Source organism: Macaca nemestrina, chromosome 9, assembly GCF_043159975.1.
Source record: "Macaca nemestrina isolate mMacNem1 chromosome 9, mMacNem.hap1, whole genome shotgun sequence".
NCBI lineage: Eukaryota > Metazoa > Chordata > Mammalia > Primates > Cercopithecidae > Macaca > Macaca nemestrina.
In genome coordinates this window covers 94,699,219-94,718,693 of record NC_092133.1, presented here as the reverse complement: position 1 = coordinate 94,718,693, position 19,475 = coordinate 94,699,219, and the positions used below count along the sequence as shown (strand labels likewise).

The window sequence follows — 19,475 nt, the reverse complement described above, 5'->3', positions numbered from 1 at the left end:
TAGGTAATCTACTCATACTCCAAATGTATTTATCCAGATATTTCTTCCAAGCCCCTTGGATGCCTAAAATCTTATAGGTCTCAAACTGAAAACATCATTTTTATTTTTTTCCTGACTTTTTTCTGACCCATTGTAATCTACTCTGTCATCTGGTTTCCCCATCCTAGTAAATAACACCTAGGAAGTAACCATGAAATGCCCCAGCACTTCAACTGGCACTTCAACTGTCCCCCACATCCTGCACTTCAACCCTCCTCCAGGTCACCAATCCAGTCACACACCAAATTTTGCATTATCTACCTTCTTATAATTTTCCATATCTTATTACCATAATTAACTCTCTACCTATAATTTTGAAGTACTCCTTTCTACTTTTGCCCCATCTCCCCATGTTCGTCTTTACACCGCTGGAAGGGTCACCTTTCTAAAATATATTTGTAATGATGTAACTCATCTGCATATTGAGTGGATACCCGTTACAGGAAGGGGTAATTTCACATTCTAGTGTGACACATATCGTATATGGTTTGGTCCCATTTTATCTCTTCAATTCATTTCCTCTGACTGTGTTCCAGTTTTACCACATAACTTTGTCATCCCTCAGTTGTCATGTTGTTTCATGCCTTATTATTTTGCACATGCTATTGCACCAAGAGTCTTTGTATCCTGACTCTGCACTTTGTCTGTCCTTCCAAATATGGCCCCATTATGGCAGCATTTTCTATGCTTTTCAGGTAAAACTGATTTTTCTCTCCTTTTTGCCCTTATGTATTTTAATGACTTAAATTGTAGAACTGGTGAAGTATACTTTTCTGTTCTTATTTGTTTTCACATATCTCTACCATTTCTTGAATATAGGCTAGAATCTATCTTCCATGGATATTTTCTGCTTCTCCCAGAATAGTGCCTATGATTTGATAGATACAATGTGTGTTTTTGTTGTTATTGTTTGTCTTACCAACAAATTGAGTGAGTGACTGAGTTAATAAATACAATTTTTTCTGAAGTTTTTATTGTTGTTGTTGTTGCTTTCTGTTTTTTGTTTGTAATAGGAGGGAACAACAAAGACAGTAACTGGACAACAAAAATATATTATTGGCATTATTGAACGAGCTCCACAAGATCAAACAAGTAATGACAATTTTATTTTTTATACCAAAATAATAGAAGTGGTAATTTAGTGAATATCTCTGAAAATTTTTCTATGCTTAAATGCTATTATTTAGAAAACAATTTTATAGACTGAAATGCAATGTCTACTTAAAAAAATACTTTTTGCTATCTTTCTTCATACTATCAATTCTTTTTTCTGAACCTGCTTCAATTCTGAAACTCTATTTTTGCTATTACTTTTATTTTTGAAATACTTATAAATGAAAATAGATTTGCATATAATGATTTACAGTAATAAATGTTCTCATATATGTGAACTCATTTTCTCATGCTGTGAACAACATTTTGTAGATAAGATGCCCATATCTGAATTAGGACAAAAAGAAGATACAAAATCAACTTCAGTTCCTGAGGTACTGTGTGTTGTTGTTATTGTTGTTATTTGAAAACTTAACTAGTCTTAAAATATAAACAGATGATTAGACTTTATTCTGTCACCTCTGATTGTGTCCATAAGGCGGGCAGATCACGAGGTCAGAAGATTGAGACCATCCTGGCTAACATGGTGAAACCCCGTCTCTACTAAAAATACAAAAAAATTAGCCTGGCATGGTGGCGGGCAACTGTAGTCCCAGCTACTCAGGAGGCTGAGGCAGGAGAATGGTGTGAACCCAGGAGTTGGAGCTTGCAGTGAGCCCAGATCACACCACTGCACTCCCGCCTGGGCGACAGAGCGAGACTCCATCTCAAAAAACAAACAAAGAAAAAAAGAAATTATTTTCAGACATTTATCAGAACATACTTTATAATCATGTGCCAAGTAGATAACAGCTGCATAGTGCAATTCTGCTAATTTGCAGGATTGATTTTGAAGCCAGTGTAGAATAGTGTGAAAGAAAATAAGGCTTAGAAGGCACTAGGAATCTGTTTGAGTTCTGAAGTTAAGTTTGTCTATAAACTAAATAATTCCTCTGCATTCATTTGTGGGCAAATATATGATTCTGTGTATATCTAGATGTACAAAAGCTCTAATTGGATTCAGGGAGAAAGTTTTAAACTATAGTCTTAGTCTTGCTCAACTTGGAACTTGAAAAGATAATGCCTGGGACTTGAAAGTATTGATATATTTTGATTATCCAGTATAGATCTGAAGGAACATTTCAGAAGTTGGATAAACATGATAAATAGGACACCTGTAAAACTATAATAACAACAATTTGTTTGAGTAGTATTTTAATAAGTAGACATTCTTTTCACAAATAGAACTCTTCAAGTCCCTTTGTGGCAGTGATGTTTGCAGCCACATAGATATCAAATAATAATGATGTATTCCAAGACCACAACTGTGGATATGGAAGAGATAGGAAAGGCTTCACCAGTTAGGTGGAAGCAGCAGCTGCATAGTGGTAACAGCAGTGAGTGGATGTCAAAGATAAGTCTGTATTTTGGTTCTGTCACTTATTAGCTATGGGAACTTGGAAAAAAATCGATTAACCTAATCAAATACCAGTAATTTTGTTTATAAAAACAGTGCTCATGTCTACCTCTTAGGTGCATGTCATGAAATAATGTTGTAACAAATGTGAAAACATTTTGTAAACTGAAAAGTCTGTATACAAATGTAAGACAAAATTATCAAAGTGGCATTTATCGTAAGCAGTATTATTAGCACAAGAATGGGGAGTAAGAACAGGCATGTGGATTTCTAATTTTGGGTAAGGGGTTGGTAACTTTCAGCAGGCTACTACTGCAGATTTTCCATAGAAATATAGCGGTTTGGAAAGTTAGACTTCCCTGATGAGATTTTCAATGTGTTGACCTGGAGTAATTTCTTTGTGAGTATCAACTCTGTGCTAGGCAGTGAGTCTCTGAATATCCATGATGTGGGATTATGCTCTAGTAGTAGGAAGAGAATAACAAATAAAAAACACTTATAAGTCACTGTAACTTTTTCTTTAAAAACAAAACAGAGAATGTTTGGTTAGAGAAAATTGAAGAACTTTATAATTAGCACGGGTATGGGAGTGGCAGTGGAATTCTATGGTCAGAGTAGATCTTTCTGCGACTGCCATTTAATCTCCCATCTCAAAGATGAGGAGTATGCTATATGAAAGTCTAGGAGGAAGACATTCTGAACAGAGAGAACAGTGGACCGTATTTGTTCGTCATTTTGATCTTAACAACCTAGAATGACTAGGAAGCAGAAAGTGGGGGTAACCACCAACATCATCATCATCCTCATTATTCTAAGGTGAAGAAAAGTCTGCAAATATGTGCCTGGCACATGTTACATGTTTCACGAATACATGTTTTATTTTTCTCTTTTGATGAAGGCTTGCTCTACTTTTCTGAAGTTATGTCTTAAGAATGAATTGCATACTTTATCTAATGATTGTTTGCTTTCATTTAAAAATAACATAAATATAAGTTTTCTTTATGAATCTTTCCTTTTATTCAAGCAGTTCTTTATCAGCAAAAAAGTTTAAAATTTATTCTTATTATTTTAAGCCCTTGTTTTCTTAAATGAAACAGCTTTTACAGAGTTATATTCCTACTTCACATAAGACACTCTGAAAATTCTCTTCATGCCATGCATATTTTTTAACCAAAAAATCTGTAATTATGCATATGTCACATGTTTAATCGTGTTGTATTTTGTTTGAAATGTTCTATTATTTTTGGTGAGGATTACAGTGTAAGGCAGATACTTTGAAGTAAATTCCTTTTAAAATATGCACACGAATGAATTTTTTTGTGAATATGATTTATTTTCCTTGCTCAGTAACCTAGTCAATAGCCACATGAAAATAAAAGATAAGCATGATCTACAGAGAATATTTGAGGTTTTCATTTGAAATGTTTTGGTTTTCAGTATGTGAACAGCCTTAAATCTAATTGCTTTTAAAGTTAAAAAATGTGTTTTAAAAAAGATTTTTAATAAAAAATATGATGCTTGTCATTATTATTTTTAAATTGAAATTATTTATTGAGGCAGGCCATGATGTCTCTTGCCTGTAATCCCAGTATTTTGGGAGGGCGAGGTAGGCGGATCACTTGAAGTCAGGAGTCTGAGACCAGCCTAACCAACATGGTGAAACCCTGTCTCTATTACAAATACAAAAATTTAGCCAGGTGTGGTGGCTCATGTCTGTAGTCCCAGCTACGCGGGACGCTGAGGCAAGAGAATCACTTGGTCTTGGGAACCGGAGTTTGCAGTGAGCCGAGATCATGCCACTGGGCAACCCTGCGAGGCTTCATCTCAGAAAAATAAAATAAAAAAATAATAAAAAATGAAATTATTTATTAATATTATCTTTAACAGATTATCTCTGTGAATGATACACAGAATTATGTGTGTTTACCTGAGGCTACATATCAAAAAGAAATAAAGACAATAAATGGCAAAATAGAAGGTAAGAACCATTTTTTATTTAAAACATCTTTTGACCAAATGTTTGTCTCAAAGCATGAGGACTGGTATGCTCTGACAACCAAAGAAAATTATTTTTTAAATGTGTAGCATGGAAGAACAAAAGGAGTGAAAGTTATATGTCATCTCAGGTGTTGGCAACAGATTATACTGAGAGTATCAACAAAATAGCTGAATCATTAGTTTAAATTCAGTATACTCTAAGACCTGATGAAAGGAGTAAAAGAGGGAATGAAGACTGAGGAAGACAGAGAGTACAGGGAGTACATGAGGGAACAAGAAGCAGGTTTACATAATGGAGAATGGTAAAATAAAATAATTCTTGAAAGAAAGATAGAGCATGGTTAGAAAGCTGGAAGGAATATAAGGTGACCTTCCATTACCAAAATCTGCTGGAGAATTACAGCAAACATGTTGTCACTCTTGTCTTTCTTACTGGAGGGAAGGCATTAGGGATGGAAGCACCTGACCATGGAGAGTTGTGTTTTATCAGCAATATGTGAATATAAGTATATTTGCACAGCCATGCATGTATATAATTTGTCATATATACTCAGTATAGATCAGAAGTTTTCACACTTTGGAAAATCAGCTGAATACCTTGTTAACAATGCACGCGGACTTTGGATTCTGGCATTTTTAATAAGTTCTCAAGTGATGCTGTTGCTGGTGGTCCTTGGACCTCACTCTTAAGTAGCAAGGGAACAGCCTTTCCTTTGGAAAAATCTGGAAGAAGGGCAGTTGGATAGAAGGTCAAGACATAACAGGGTCAAAGGAAAGCGTTATATTGCTTTTATTTCTGAGTATGTTTCTGGCCATAGGGGAAAAAAGAGGTAAAGAAATAGTAATTTCAGATGGCAGATACTACCCTAATCAAAGAGAAAGAAAGTGTTGGGAAAATTGATTTTAAAAGATGTTGAATGGGAATAATCAAGACCACAGATGTGGACTAAGAAATTTTGGCTAAGAAAGAGGGATTGCGAGACATGAAATGGGGCAAGAAAGAAGATAGCCAGGCAACTTTGGAGTTTCTGAAAAGGAAATTTGAGTGAATTCACTTCAGATGCATTTACAATATTTGCACTCCAGCAGATTAGATTGTGGGTACTCCAGAGACTACCGGAAGTGGGAGGATTACTAGAATTGGAGTAAACTATGGTGACTCATTAGCTTTCTCTATTGCTATCAGGCATAAAATGTTTATTTTTTGTTGATATTAGCTATTCAAATGAGAGATATTTGAATCTAAGAGCATTGGCTTTATTTTTTTTTATTTTTATTTTTTAATTTATTTATTATTATTATACTTTAAGTTGGAGGGTACATGTGCATAACATGCAGGTTTGTTACATATGTATACTTGTGCCATGTTGCTGTGCTGCACCCATCAACTCGTCATTTACATCAGGTATAACTCCCAGTGCAATCCCTCCCCCCTACCCCCTCCCCATGATAGGCCCCGGTGTGTGATGTTCCCCTTCCTGAGTCCGAGTGATCTCATTGTTCAGTTCCCACCTATGAGTGAGAACATGCGGTGTTTGGTTTTCTGTTCTTGTGATAGTTTGCTAAGAATGATGGACTCCAGCTGCATCCAAGTCCCTACAAAGGACTCAAACTCATCCTTTTTGATGGCTGCATAGTATTCCATGGTGTATATGTGCCACATTTTCTTAATCCAATCTGTCACTGATGGACATTTGGGTTGATTCCAAGTCTTTGCTATTGTGAATAGTGCCGCAATAAACATACGTGTGCATGTGTCTTTATAGCAGCATAATTTATAATCCTTTGGGTATATACCCAGTAATGGGATGGCTGGGTCATATGGTACATCTAGTTCTAGATCCTTGAGGAATCGCCATACTGTTTTCCATAATGGTTGAACTAGTTTACAATCCCACCAACAGTGTAAAAGTGTTCCTATTTCTCCACATCCTCTCCAGCACCTGTTGTTTCCTGACTTTTTAATGATTGCCATTCTAACTGGTGTGAGATGGTATCTCATTGTGGTTTTGATTTGCATTTCTCTGATGGCCAGTGATGATGAGCATTTTTTCATGTGCCTGTTGGCTGTATGAATGTCTTCTTTTGAGAAATGTCTGTTCATATCCTTTGCCCACTTTTGGATGGGGTTGTTTGTTTTTTTCTTGTAAATTTGTTTGAGTTCTTTGTAGGTTCTGGATATTAGCCCTTTGTCAGATGAGTAGATTGCAAAAATGTTCTCCCATTCTGAAGGTTGCCTGTTCACTCTGATGGTAGTTTCTTTTGCTGTGCAGAAGCTCTTTAGTTTAATGAGATCCCATTTGTCAATTTTGGCTTTTGCTGCCGTTGCTTTTGGTGTTTTAGACATGAAGTCTTTGCCCATGCCTATGTCCTGAATGGTACTACCTAGGTTTTCCTCTAGGATTTTTATGGTATTAGGTCTAACATTTAAGTCTCTAATCCATCTTGAATTAATTTTCATATAAGGAGTAAGGAAAGGATCCAGTTTCAGCTTTCTACTTATGGCTAGCCAATTTTCCCAGCACCATTTATTAAATAGGGAATCCTTTTCCCATTTCTTGTTTCTCTCAGGTTTGTCAAAGATCAAATGGCTGTAGATGTGTGGTATTATTTCTGAGGACTCTGTTCTGTTCCATTGGTCTATATCTCTGTTTTGGTACCAGTACCATGCTGTTTTGGTTACTGTAGCCTTGTAGTATAGTTTGAAGTCAGGTAGCATGATGCCTCCAGCTTTGTTCTTTTGACTTAGTATTGTCTTGGAGATGCGGGCTCTTTTTTGGTTCCATATGAACTTTAAAGCAGTTTTTTCCAATTCTGTGAAGAAACTCATTGGTAGCTTGATGGGGATGGCATTGAATCTATAAATTACTTTGGGCAGTATGGCCATTTTCACGATATTGATTCTTCCTATCCGTGAGCATGGTATGTTCTTCCATTTGTTTGTGTCCTCTTTTATTTCACTGAGCAGTGGTTTGTAGTTCTCCTTGAAGAGGTCCTTTACATCCCTTGTCAGTTGGATTCCTAGGTATTTGATTCTCTTTGAAGCAATTGTGAATGGAAGTTCATTCCTGATTTGGCTCTCTGTTTGTCTGTTACTGGTGTATAAGAATGCTTGTGATTTTTGCACATTAATTTTGTATCCTGAGACTTTGCTGAAGTTGCTTATCAGCTTAAGGAGATTTTGGGCTGAGACAATGGGGTTTTCTAAATATACAATCATGTCATCTGCAAACAGGGACAATTTGACTTCTTCTTTTCCTAACTGAATACCCTTGATTTCTTTCTCTTGCCTGATTGCCCTAGCCAGAACTTCCAACACTATGTTGAATAGGAGTGGTGAGAGAGGGCATCCCTGTCTTGTGCCAGTTTTCAAAGGGAATTTTTCCAGTTTTTGCCCATTCAGTATGATATTGGCTGTGGGTTTGTCATAAATAGCTCTTATTATTTTGAGGTACGTTCCATCAATACCGAATTTATTGAGCGTTTTTAGCATGAAGGGCTGTTGAATTTTGTCAAAAGCCTTTTCTGCATCTATTGAGATAATCATGTGGTTCTTGTCTTTGGTTCTGTTTATATGCTGGATTATGTTTATTGATTTGTGAATGTTGAACCAGCCTTGCATCCCAGGGATGAAGCCCACTTGATCATGGTGGATAAGCTTTTTGATGTGTTGCTGAATCCGGTTTGCCAGTATTTTATTGAGGATTTTTGCATCGATGTTCATCAGGGATATTGGTCTAAAATTCTCTTTTTTTGTTGTGTCTCTGCCAGGCTTTGGTATCAGGATGATGTTGGCCTCATAAAATGAGTTAGGGAGGATTCCCTCTTTTTCTATTGATTGGAATAGTTTCAGAAGGAATGGTACCAACTCCTCCTTGTACCTCTGGTAGAATTCAGCTGTGAATCCATCTGGTCCTGGACTTTTTTTGGTTGGTAGACTATTAATTGTTGCCTCAATTTCAGAGCCTGCTATTGGTCTATTCAGGGATTCAACTTCTTCCTGGTTTAGTCTTGGAAGAGTGTAAGTGTCCAGGAAATTATCCATTTCTTCTAGATTTTCCAGTTTATTTGCATAGAGGTGTTTATAGTATTCTCTGATGGTAGTTTGTATTTCTGTGGGGTCGGTGGTGATATCCCCTTTATCATTTTTAATTGCGTCGATTTGATTCTTCTCTCTTTTCTTCTTTATTAGTCTGGCTAGTGGTCTGTCAATTTTGTTGATCTTTTCAAAAAACCAACTCCTGGATTCATTGATTTTTTGGAGGGTTTTTTGTGTCTCTATCTCCTTCAGTTCTGCTCTGATCTTAGTTATTTCTTGCCTTCTGCTAGCTTTCGAATGTGTTTGCTCTTGCTTCTCTAGTTCTTTTAATTGCGATGTTAGAGTGTCAATTTTAGATCTTTCCTGCTTTCTCTTGTGGGCATTTAGTGCTCTAAATTTCCCTCTACACACTGCTTTAAATGTGTCCCAGAGATTCTGGTATGTTGTATCTTTGTTCTCATTGGTTTCAAAGAACATCTTTATTTCTGCCTTCATTTCGTTATGTACCCAGTAGTCATTCAGGAGCAGGTTGTTCAGTTTCCATGTAGTTGAGCGGTTTTGATTGAGTTTCTTAGTCCTGAGTTCTAGTTTGATTGCACTGTGGTCTGAGAGACAGTTTGTTATAATTTCTGTTCTTGTACATTTGCTGAGGAGTGCTTTACTTCCAATTACGTGGTCAATTTTGGAGTAAGTATGATGTGGTGCTGAGAAGAATGTATATTCTGTTGATTTGGGGTGGAGAGTTCTATAGATGTCTATTAGGTCTGCTTGCTGCAGAGATGAGTTCAATTCCTGGATATCCTTGTTAACTTTCTGTCTCGTTGATCTGTCTAATGTTGACAGTGGAGTGTTGAAGTCTCCCATTATTATTGTATGGGAGTCTAAGTCTCTTTGTAAGTCTCTAAGGACTTGCTTTATGAATCTGGGTGCTCCTGTATTGGGTGCATATATATTTAGGATAGTTAGCTCTTCCTGTTGAATTGATCCCTTTACCATTATGTAATGGCCTTCTTTGTCTCTTTTGATCTTTGATGGTTGAAAGTCTGTTTTATCAGAGACTAGTATTGCAACTCCTGCTTTTTTTTGTTCTCCATTTGCTTGGTAAATCTTCCTCCATCCCTTTATTTTGAGCCTATGTATGTCTCTGCGTGTGAGATGGGTCTCCTGAATACAGCAGACTGATGGGTCTTGACTCTTTATCCAGTTTGCCAGTCTGTGTCTTTTAATTGGAGCATTTAGTCCATTTACATTAAAGGTTAATATTGTTATGTGTGAACTTGATCCTGCCATTATGATATTAACTGGTTATTTTGCTCATTAGTTGATGCAGTTTCTTCCTAGCCTCGATGGTCTTTACATTTTGGCATGTTTTTGCAATGGCTGGTACCGGTTGTTCCTTTCCATGTTGAGTGCTTCCTTCAGGGTCTCTTGTAAGGCAGGCCTAGTGGTGACAAAATCTCTAAGCATTTGCTTATCTGTAAAGGATTTTATTTCTCCTTCACTTATGAAACTTAGTTTGGCTGGATATGAAATTCTGGGTTTAAAATTCTTTTCTTTAAGAATGTTGAATATTGGCCCCCACTCTCTTCTGGCTTGGAGAGTTTCTGCCGAGAGATCTGCTGTTAGTCTGATGGGCTTCCCTTTGTGGGTAACCCGACCTTTCTCTCTGGCTGCCCTTAAGATTTTTTCCTTCATTTCAACTTTGGTGAATCTGGCAATTATGTGTCTTGGAGTTGCTCTTTCCGAGGAGTATCTTTGTGGCATTCTCTGTATTTCCTGGATTTGAATGTTGGCCTGCCCTACTAGGTTGGGGAAGTTCTCCTGGATGATATCCTGAAGAGTGTTTTCCAACTTGGTTCCATTTTCCCCCTCACTTTTAGGCACCCCAATCAGACGTAGATTTGGTCTTTTTACATAATCCCATACTTCTTGCAGGCTTTGTTCATTTCTTTTTCTTCTGTTTTCTTTTGGTTTCTCTTCTCGCTTCATTTCATTCATTTGATCCTCCATCGCTGATACTCTTTCTTCCAGTTGATCGAGTCGGTTACTGAAGCTTGTGCATTTGTCACGTATTTCTCGTGTCATGGTTTTCATCTCTTTCATTTCGTTTAGGACCTTCTCTGCATTAATTACTCTAGCCATCAATTCTTCCACTTTTTTTTCAAGATTTTTAGTTTCTTTGCGCTGGGTACGTAATTCCTCCTTTAGCTCTGAGAAATTGGATGGACTGAAGCCTTCTTCTCTCATCTCGTCAAAGTCATTCTCCGTCCAGCTTTGATCCGTTGCTGGTGATGAGCTGCGCTCCTTTGCCGGGGGAGATGCGCTCTTATTTTTGGAATTTCCAGCTTTTCTGCCCTGCTTTTTCCCCATCTTTGTGGTTTTATCTGCCTCTGGTCTTTGATGATGGTGATGTACTGATGGGGTTTTGGTGTAGGTGTCCTTCCTGTTTGATAGTTTTCCTTCTAACAGTCAGGACCCTCAGCTGTAGGTCTGTTGGAGATTGCTTGAGGTCCACTCCAGACCCTGTTTGCCTGGGTATCAGCAGCAGAGGCTGCAGAAGATAGAATATTTCTGAACAGCGAGTGTACCTGTCTGATTCTTGCTTTGGAAGCTTCCTCTCAGGGGTGTACTCCTCCCTGTGAGGTGTGGGGTGTCAGACTGCCCCTAGTGGGGGATGTCTCCCAGTTAGGCTACTCAGGGGTCAGGGACCCACTTGAGCAGGGAGTCCGTCCCTTCTCAGATCTCAACCTCCGTGCTGGGAGATCCACTGCTCACTTCAAAGCTGTCAGACAGAGTTCTTTGCGTCTGCAGAGGTGTCTGCTGCGTTTGTTTAGTTTACTGTGCCCGGTCCCCAGAGGTGGAGTTTACAGAGACAGGCAGGTTTCCTTGAGCTGCTGTGAGCTCCACCCAGTTGGAGCTTCCCAGCAGCTTTGTTTACCTACTTAAGCCTCAGCAATGGCGGGCGCCCCTCCCCCAGCCTCGCTGCTGCCTTGCCGGTAGATCACAGACTGCTGCGCTAGCAATGAGGGAGTCTCCGTGGGTGTGGGACCCTCCCGGCCAGGTGTGGGATATGATCTCCTGGTGTGCCTGTTGCTTAAAGCGCAGTATTGGGGTGGGAGTTACCCGATTTTCCAGGTGTTGTGTGTCTCAGTTCCCCTGGCTAGGAAAAGGGACTCCCTTCCCACTTGCGCTTCCCAGGTGAGGCAATGCCTCGCCCTGCTTCAGCTCTCGCTGGTCGGGCTGCAGCAGCTGACCAGCACCGATCGTCCGGCACTCCCCAGTGAGATGAACCCAGTACCTCAGTTGAAAATGCAGAAATCACCGGTCTTCTGTGTCGCTCGCGCTGGGAGTTGGAGACTGGAGCTGCTCCTATTCGGCCATCTTGCTCCGCCCCCCAAGAATAAAAAATTTAATGGCTGGCTTTATTTTTAATGAAGCAAATTGTTTTGGTAAAATTGTTATTCTATAAAAATCCATTAGACACCTACCATAATAAACAAAGCAGACTAATTTTTAGAAACAAATTACTGAATTTATTACTTGAATTCTAAAATTTTTTTTAAGTAAATATTTTCCTGATTTAAACATATAAAATGTTATTTATATGTAATAACTATGTTATCATAAATTTTCAAATAAACGTCAACATTGAAAGCAATATTTTTAATGAATTTTGTATATATATTTTGCATGAGTGAATCAAGAAAATTTCTGAGGATAAGCTAGAGGAAACAGAAGCAAGAAAATTTCTGAGGATAAACTAGAGGCATATGATTACACTGCATGGATATGGAAAACAATGAATATTTTATTTAGTATTATCCCCTAAGTAAATATCCAAGCTGATCAATTTGTTACACGTTCAGTGATGAGATGTCAGTTCTGCATTCTGCTGAACTCTCATCATAATGGTGTACCGTCTCAATTGTACGACAAATTAAAGAACATGATGAATGTAATGATATAAATTATTCCAATGTATTTCATTAAATATATGGTGTAGGATTCTATATTCAGCTTTGACATTTATTTTTTCAGGGTATGATTTGCTCCTCTGATCAAAGGTCATTTCTCTTTTCATCCCTCAGCATATGCGTATTAATATCAACACATTTTGCATGCACAGCACATTCTCACTTTTGAAATATTAAGTGCACGTTTGTTGAAGCCTAGATTCCTAGTTTCTTCAGTGTATTTCTGTCATGTGAGTGTCCTAAAGAAACAAACCAAAAGAAAAGCCCTAAACCTAAAGGAATCATTCTCAAAGCTGAGTACAAGGACTTAGTTAGATACTATCACTGGATTCATTTGTAGTTGGTTTTGTCATATTTACCTATGACTGATAATAAATCTCTTTTGCTTTTTTAGAGTCTCCTGAAAAGTCTTCTGACTTTGAGGTATTGAGTTTTATAATTTTATCTTGAATCATTTATTAACCACATATTTTGTGAAGTATACATTCATTATTAATAATTTTTCTTCCAAACCCATTTAGCCTGCCACTGAAATGCAAAACTCTGTCCCAAATAAAGGCTTAGAATGGAAGAATAAACAAACATTGAGAGCAGGTAAATTTTACAGTTCAAGTATATTAAAATGAATATTTCAATAGTTGATATATTAATAGTCTCATCTCCCCAATGGTTATTTTTCAAATATTATGGAAATATTTGAGGTAATAATATCAATAATGGTATCCACATTTGAAAAACTGATTACTTATAAGAACACGAATTTTAATTAGTTTTTGTAAAAGGTAGCTTTAATTTCAGGTGTTTCTACTTTTATGTCCTGATACTGTAATGTTTTGTATTGGGAATGTCCGTATGACTTAAAGATTCAAAAGGGTGAATTTTTAAACTCTAATATTTTTTCTGTTCAAAAATTGATTCAAATTCTACCCTTCACTGCAGGGAAAACTTCACTTTTTGACATGCCAACTATGTTTTAACATTGGTTACCTCATGGGAATGTAGTCATTTGAAGCATCCTAAGGAAATCAGTTATTCTGATTAGCTTACTCTGTGTGTGTGTGTGTGTGTTTGTGGTGTGCACGTTTGTGCCTATATGCATGTGTATGTGTGTTTGTGTGTGGTACCCTTAATTTTTAAAAAATGGGAGATGTCAGTCCCAGCTACTCAGGAGGTTGAGGCAGAAGAATGGCGTGAACCCGGGAGGTAGAGCTTGCAATGAGCCAAGATCACGCCACTGCACTCCAGCCTGGGCGACAGAGTGAGACTCTGTCTCAAAAAAAATAAAAATAAATAAATAAATAATAATAATTAATGGGAGAAGTAATCGTTTCCTCATGATTATTTTTGTAAAACTGTGATTCTGAAGCATTTGGCTTTAGTGTTTTTTCATTGTTTAGAGGTAAACAATTGTCTAAACTAGTTTCTTAAAAATTATTATTCCTATGCATGCTTAAACATTACACAACATATGTGCACGGTCATAGATAATGTGTAGAATTTGTTTTCAACTTCTAATATGTAAATAATTGTACATTGTGTGTAATTTTCTGTAACGTTCTTTGATCAGCATTGTATTGTTAGATCCATCCATAAGGGCAGAATTAGCTCTGGTTTTGTTTATATTAGGTTCTTTATAGAATTCCATTATATAACTGCACCATGACTAATTAAAGCTTGTTTATGCAAAAAACAAATACATGAAAATAAAAACAAATACAGATTTCAGTCTTCATTTAAGTTGGTTTTCTCTACTGATTTTTGATATATTAGAAACTAAAACTAAAATATTTCAAGTATCGCTATGCACAATCATCTACTTTAATAAAAATGAAAACTGTGTGGCCATTTTCACGATATTGATTCTTCCTATCCATGAGCATGGTATGTTCTTCCTTTTGTTTGTGTCCTCTTTTATTTCACTGAGCAGTGGTTTGTAGTTCTCCTTGAAGAGGTCCTTTACATCCCTTGGAAGTTGGATTCCTAGGTATTTGATTCTCTTTGAAGCAATTGTGAATGGAAGTTCATTCCTGATTTGGCTCTCTGTTTGTCTGTTACTGGTGTATAAGAATGCTTGTGATTTTTGCACATTAATTTTGTATCCTGAGACTTTGCTGAAGTTGCTTATCAGCTTAAGGAGATTTTGGGCTGAGACAATGGGGTTTTCTAAATATACAATCATGTCATCTGCAAACAGGGACAGTTTGACTTCTTCTTTTCCTAACTGAATACCGTTGATTTCTTTCTCTTGCCTAATTGCCCTAGCCAGAACTTCCAACACTATGTTGAATAGGAGTGGTGAGAGAGGGCATCCCTGTCTTGTGCCAGTTTTCAAAGGGAATTTTTCCAGTTTTTGCCCATTCAGTATGATACTGCCCAAGGTAATTTATAGATTCAATGCCATCCCCATCAAGCTACCAATGAGTTTCTTCACAGAATTGGAAAAAACTGCTTTAAAGTTCATATGGAACCAAAAAAGAGCCCGCATCTCCAAGACAATCCTAAGTCAAAAGAACAAAGCTGGAGGCATCACGCTACCTGACTTCAAACTATACTACAAGGCTACAGTAACCAAAACAGCATGGTACTGGTACCAAAACAGAGATATAGACCAATGGAACAGAACAGAGTCCTCAGAAATAATACCACACATCTACAGCCATCTGATCTTTGACAAACCTGAGAGAAACAAGAAATGGGGAAAGGATTCCCTATTTAATAAATGGTGCTGGGAAAATTGGCTAGCCATAAGTAGAAAGCTGAAACTGGATCCTTTCCTTACTCCTTATACGAAAATTAATTCAAGATGGATTAGAGACTTAAATGTTAGACCCAATACCATAAAAATCCTAGAGGAAAACCTAGGTAGTACCATTCAGGACATAGGCATGGGCAAAGACTTCATGTCTAAAACACCAAAAGCAACGGCAGCAAAAGCCAAAATTGACAAATGGGATCTCATTAAACTAAAGAGCTTCTGCACAGCAAAAGAAACTACCATCAGAGTGAACAGGCAACCTACAGAATGGGAGAAAATTGTTGCAATCTACTCATCTGACAAAGGGCTAATATCCAGAACCTACAAAGAACTCAAACAAATTTACAAGAAAAAAACAAACAACCCCATCAAAAAGTGGGCAAAGGATATGAACAGACATTTCTCAAAAGAAGACATTCATACAGCCAACAGGCACATGAAAAAATACTCGTCATCACTGGCCATCAGAGAAATGCAAATCAAAACCACAATGAGATACCATCTCACACCAGTTAGAATGGCAATCATTAAAAAGTCAGGAAACAACAGGTGCTGGAGAGGATGTGGAGAAATAGGAACACTTTTACACTGTTGGTGGGATTGTAAACTAGTTCAACCATTATGGAAAACAGTATGGCGATTCCTCAAGGATCTAGAACTAGATGTACCATATGACCCAGCCATCCCATTACTGGGGATATACCCAAAGGATTATAAATTATGCTGCTATAAAGACACATGCACACGTATGTTTATTGCGGCACTATTCACAATAGCAAAGACTTGGAATCAACCCAAATGTCCATCAGTGACAGATTGGATTAAGAAAATGTGGCACATATACACCATGGAATACTATGCAGCCATCAAAAAGGATGAGTTTGAGTCCTTTGTAGGGACTTGGATGCAGCTGGAGTCCATCATTCTTAGCAATCTATCACAAGAACAGAAAACCAAACACCGCATGTTCTCACTCATAGGTGGGAACTGAACAATGAGATCACTTGGACTCAGGAAAGGGAACATCTCACACAGGGGCCTGTCATGGGGAGGGGGGAGGGGGGAGGGATTGCATTGGGAGTTATACCTGATGTAAATGACAAGTTGATGGGTGCAGCACACCAACATGGCACAAGTATACATATGTAACAAACCTGCACGTTATGCACATGTACCCTACAACTTAAAGTATAATAATAATAAATAAATTAAAAAAAAAATGAAAACTGTGACCTATGGACCATTAAAGCTATGTTTACTAATGTGTAGGCATTGATTTAATTTTTTTTATGGAAATGTTAGGTTACTTAAAGCAATTATTTTTATATAGATTTCTAATGTTTCTCTAAGGCATCACAAGGTGATTCTGAAGATATTGATTTAAGACTGTCTCAAAATATTTAAAGCAGTTTTTAAATTTAATGTGTATGCAATAAAAGTTTTTTAACCTTTTTTATTACACATACACAACATATACTGTCATGCATGTTGAAACTTAAAATTGTTAGACAAAGTTTGTTAACATAAAAAAATTTTGTATTTCTCAAGAGTCTTATTTATTGATAATTTCATTTGAATAACTAATAGAGATTGCTGAGTCAATCAAACTAAGTATTGCTAAAAAATAGAAAAAATGAAAGGTAACATATACTTAAAGTTATCTCATTAAATTTCAAGCACAAAAAATACTGTTTCTGGGAAAAAGAACACATTACTGCCTTTTTGAAGAAAGAATTTGTACAAGTTAGCCAAATTTCTATTTTTTTATTCTAATGAATAAAAAGTTCACTTTTAAATATTTTAGTTTGCAATTCTATTAGATTGACCATAAAAGTGGCGGGAATAATCTGAAAAAAATATGTACAGGTTGAGTAAGAAAGACCACAGATTCATGAAAAAATAGATTTGTATACTTTTAATATATATCATAATAAATGTTCTCATGAATATATCTATGGTTAATATTTTATAGATAATATGTTCACATTAAAATCAGTACAAGAAACATATGCAGAATCACATTGGAGTTCTGAGGTATTGTGTAATTTTGTTTTCATTATTTAAATACAAATATTGATTGATGTTGAAACTTTAGAGACTGACTTTATTGTCTTACCTCTGCATATTGCCCTTCAGCAATTTCTGATATTTTTCAGAACATACTAAACAGTTATTATTTGCTAAGTAGATTATTGCTTCATAGTGCAATTCCACTTATTTTCAGGATTAAATTTAGAAGATACTGTAGTATAGTGTAAAAATATGGCTTAGAAATTCTAGGAGTTTATTTGGATTCTGAATCTACCTTTGTCTAAAAACTGAGGAATTTCAGTTCAGGGGTCCTGAAATGAAATTCCTCAGTTTTTACCTGTAGGCAAATTTATGGTTCTCTGGTATATCTGGATTCAGAGGAAAAAGGTAAAACTTGTTTTGCATACCTTGGAACTTGAGAAGATAATGCTTGGGACTTGAAAGTATTGATATATTTGGATTGTACAGCGTAGAGCTTAAGGAATATTTTAGGCAAAGGAAGAGCAAGAAAAATAGGAAACCTGAGAAACTATAATAAAAACAATTTGGTTGAATAGTTTTTTAAAGAATAAACATCATTTTCACAAAGAGAACTCTTTGAGTTCTTTTGTGGCAGCCATGCTTTCAACCACATAAATATCTGTATTCTGAGATCACAGCTATGTAAAGAGATGGAAAGGGCCTCGCTGGTTGTTAGAAGTAGCTGCTTTATAGTAGTAACAATCATGAGTAGAAGTCAAAAAACCAGTGAGTATTCTGGTTCTGTTACTTACTAGTTATGTAACCTTGGAGAAAATTATTTTGTGTATTCAAATGTCAGTGGCCTTGTTCATTGAATTAGTGCTAATATCTACCTCTTAGTTATTTTTAATTGAACAATATTATAATAAAAGTAAAAATATTTTGTAAACTGAAAAATGTGTATACAAATGTAAGATAATGATGACAGTGGTATTCAGTGATGTAATAAATATTGAGGGTACTTTTTTTAAACGTGATGGCAGTATTGTCAGAAAAATATTGGGGAAATAACAACAGACATGTGGATTTCTAGTCTAGTGTAAGGGTATATTAAGTATCAGCAGGCTACTACTACTGTTTTCTAAACTTGCTAGGAATTTAGCAAGTTAGACCTCTCTGATGAGATTTTAAATGCTTTGACTATTAGTAATGTCCTTACTGAATAGCAAAAGTGTGCTAAACAGTGAGACCTGAACACACAGGATGAGGACTTTTGTTAAAGTGGTAGGAATAGGGAAAAAGTTAACAACACCCTTAGGTAAATATAAGTGATCTCTATGTAAAGACAGGTAGTGTTAGGTTAGAGAAAACTGAAGAAGTTTGCAGTTAGGATGGGAATGGGAGTGGCAGTCAAATTCTGTAGTCAGAGATTTCTTTGAGACTGCCAGTCAAGCTCCCATAACAAGCATGAGAGGTAGGATGATGTGTAAAAGTATAGGTGAAAGACATTTGGAGTGGAGAAAACAACAGATCACATTTGTTTATAATTTTTCTGTTAACATCCTGGAAAGACTAAGAAGCAGAAAGTGGGGTAAACATCATCATCATCATTTTCATTATTGTAAGGTGTAGAAAAGTTTTCAAATGTGTTCCTGGCATATAGTAAATAAATGCTTTATGAATAAACATTCCTATATTTTTATGAAGGGCTTGCTATACTTTTCTGAAATTATGTCTTAATTGAGATCAAGTTACATACTCTATCTAATATTGGTTTCCTTTCATTTAAACATAATAGAATATGTTTCTTCTTTTAAGTTTCATTCATGTATTTCTTCTGTAATCAAAAATTTTCTCAAAAATATTTGATTATTTCAAATTCTTGTCTACCTAAATAAAGACGCTTCTACAATATTCTGTCTCATACTCTGAAGGTTCTCTTCCTTTCAAGTGTCTTATTTTAACGCTGAACAATGAGAATGAGATCACTTGGACTTGGGAAGGGGAGCATCACACACCGGGGCCTATTATGGGGAGGGGGGAGGGGGGAGGGGGGAGGAATTGCATTGGGAGTTATACCTGATGTAAAGGACGAGTTGATGGGTACTGATGAATTGATGGGTGCAGCACACCAACATGGCACAAGTATACATACGTAACAAACCTGCA

General features: G+C 36.6%; 1 protein-coding gene across 1 annotated transcript in view; it reads left to right on the top strand.

Annotated features, from left to right (window-relative positions):
- The window catches only part of LOC105463238 (ankyrin repeat domain-containing protein 30B), a 189,337-nt gene that overhangs the window by 145,282 nt on the left and 24,580 nt on the right, over window positions 1-19,475 (top strand). The window contains 6 exon segments of the mRNA XM_071070132.1: window positions 1,053-1,131; window positions 1,465-1,526; window positions 4,436-4,526; window positions 12,954-12,982; window positions 13,081-13,153; window positions 17,287-17,348. Coding sequence (XP_070926233.1) covers window positions 1,053-1,131; window positions 1,465-1,526; window positions 4,436-4,526; window positions 12,954-12,982; window positions 13,081-13,153; window positions 17,287-17,348 — 396 coding nt within the window.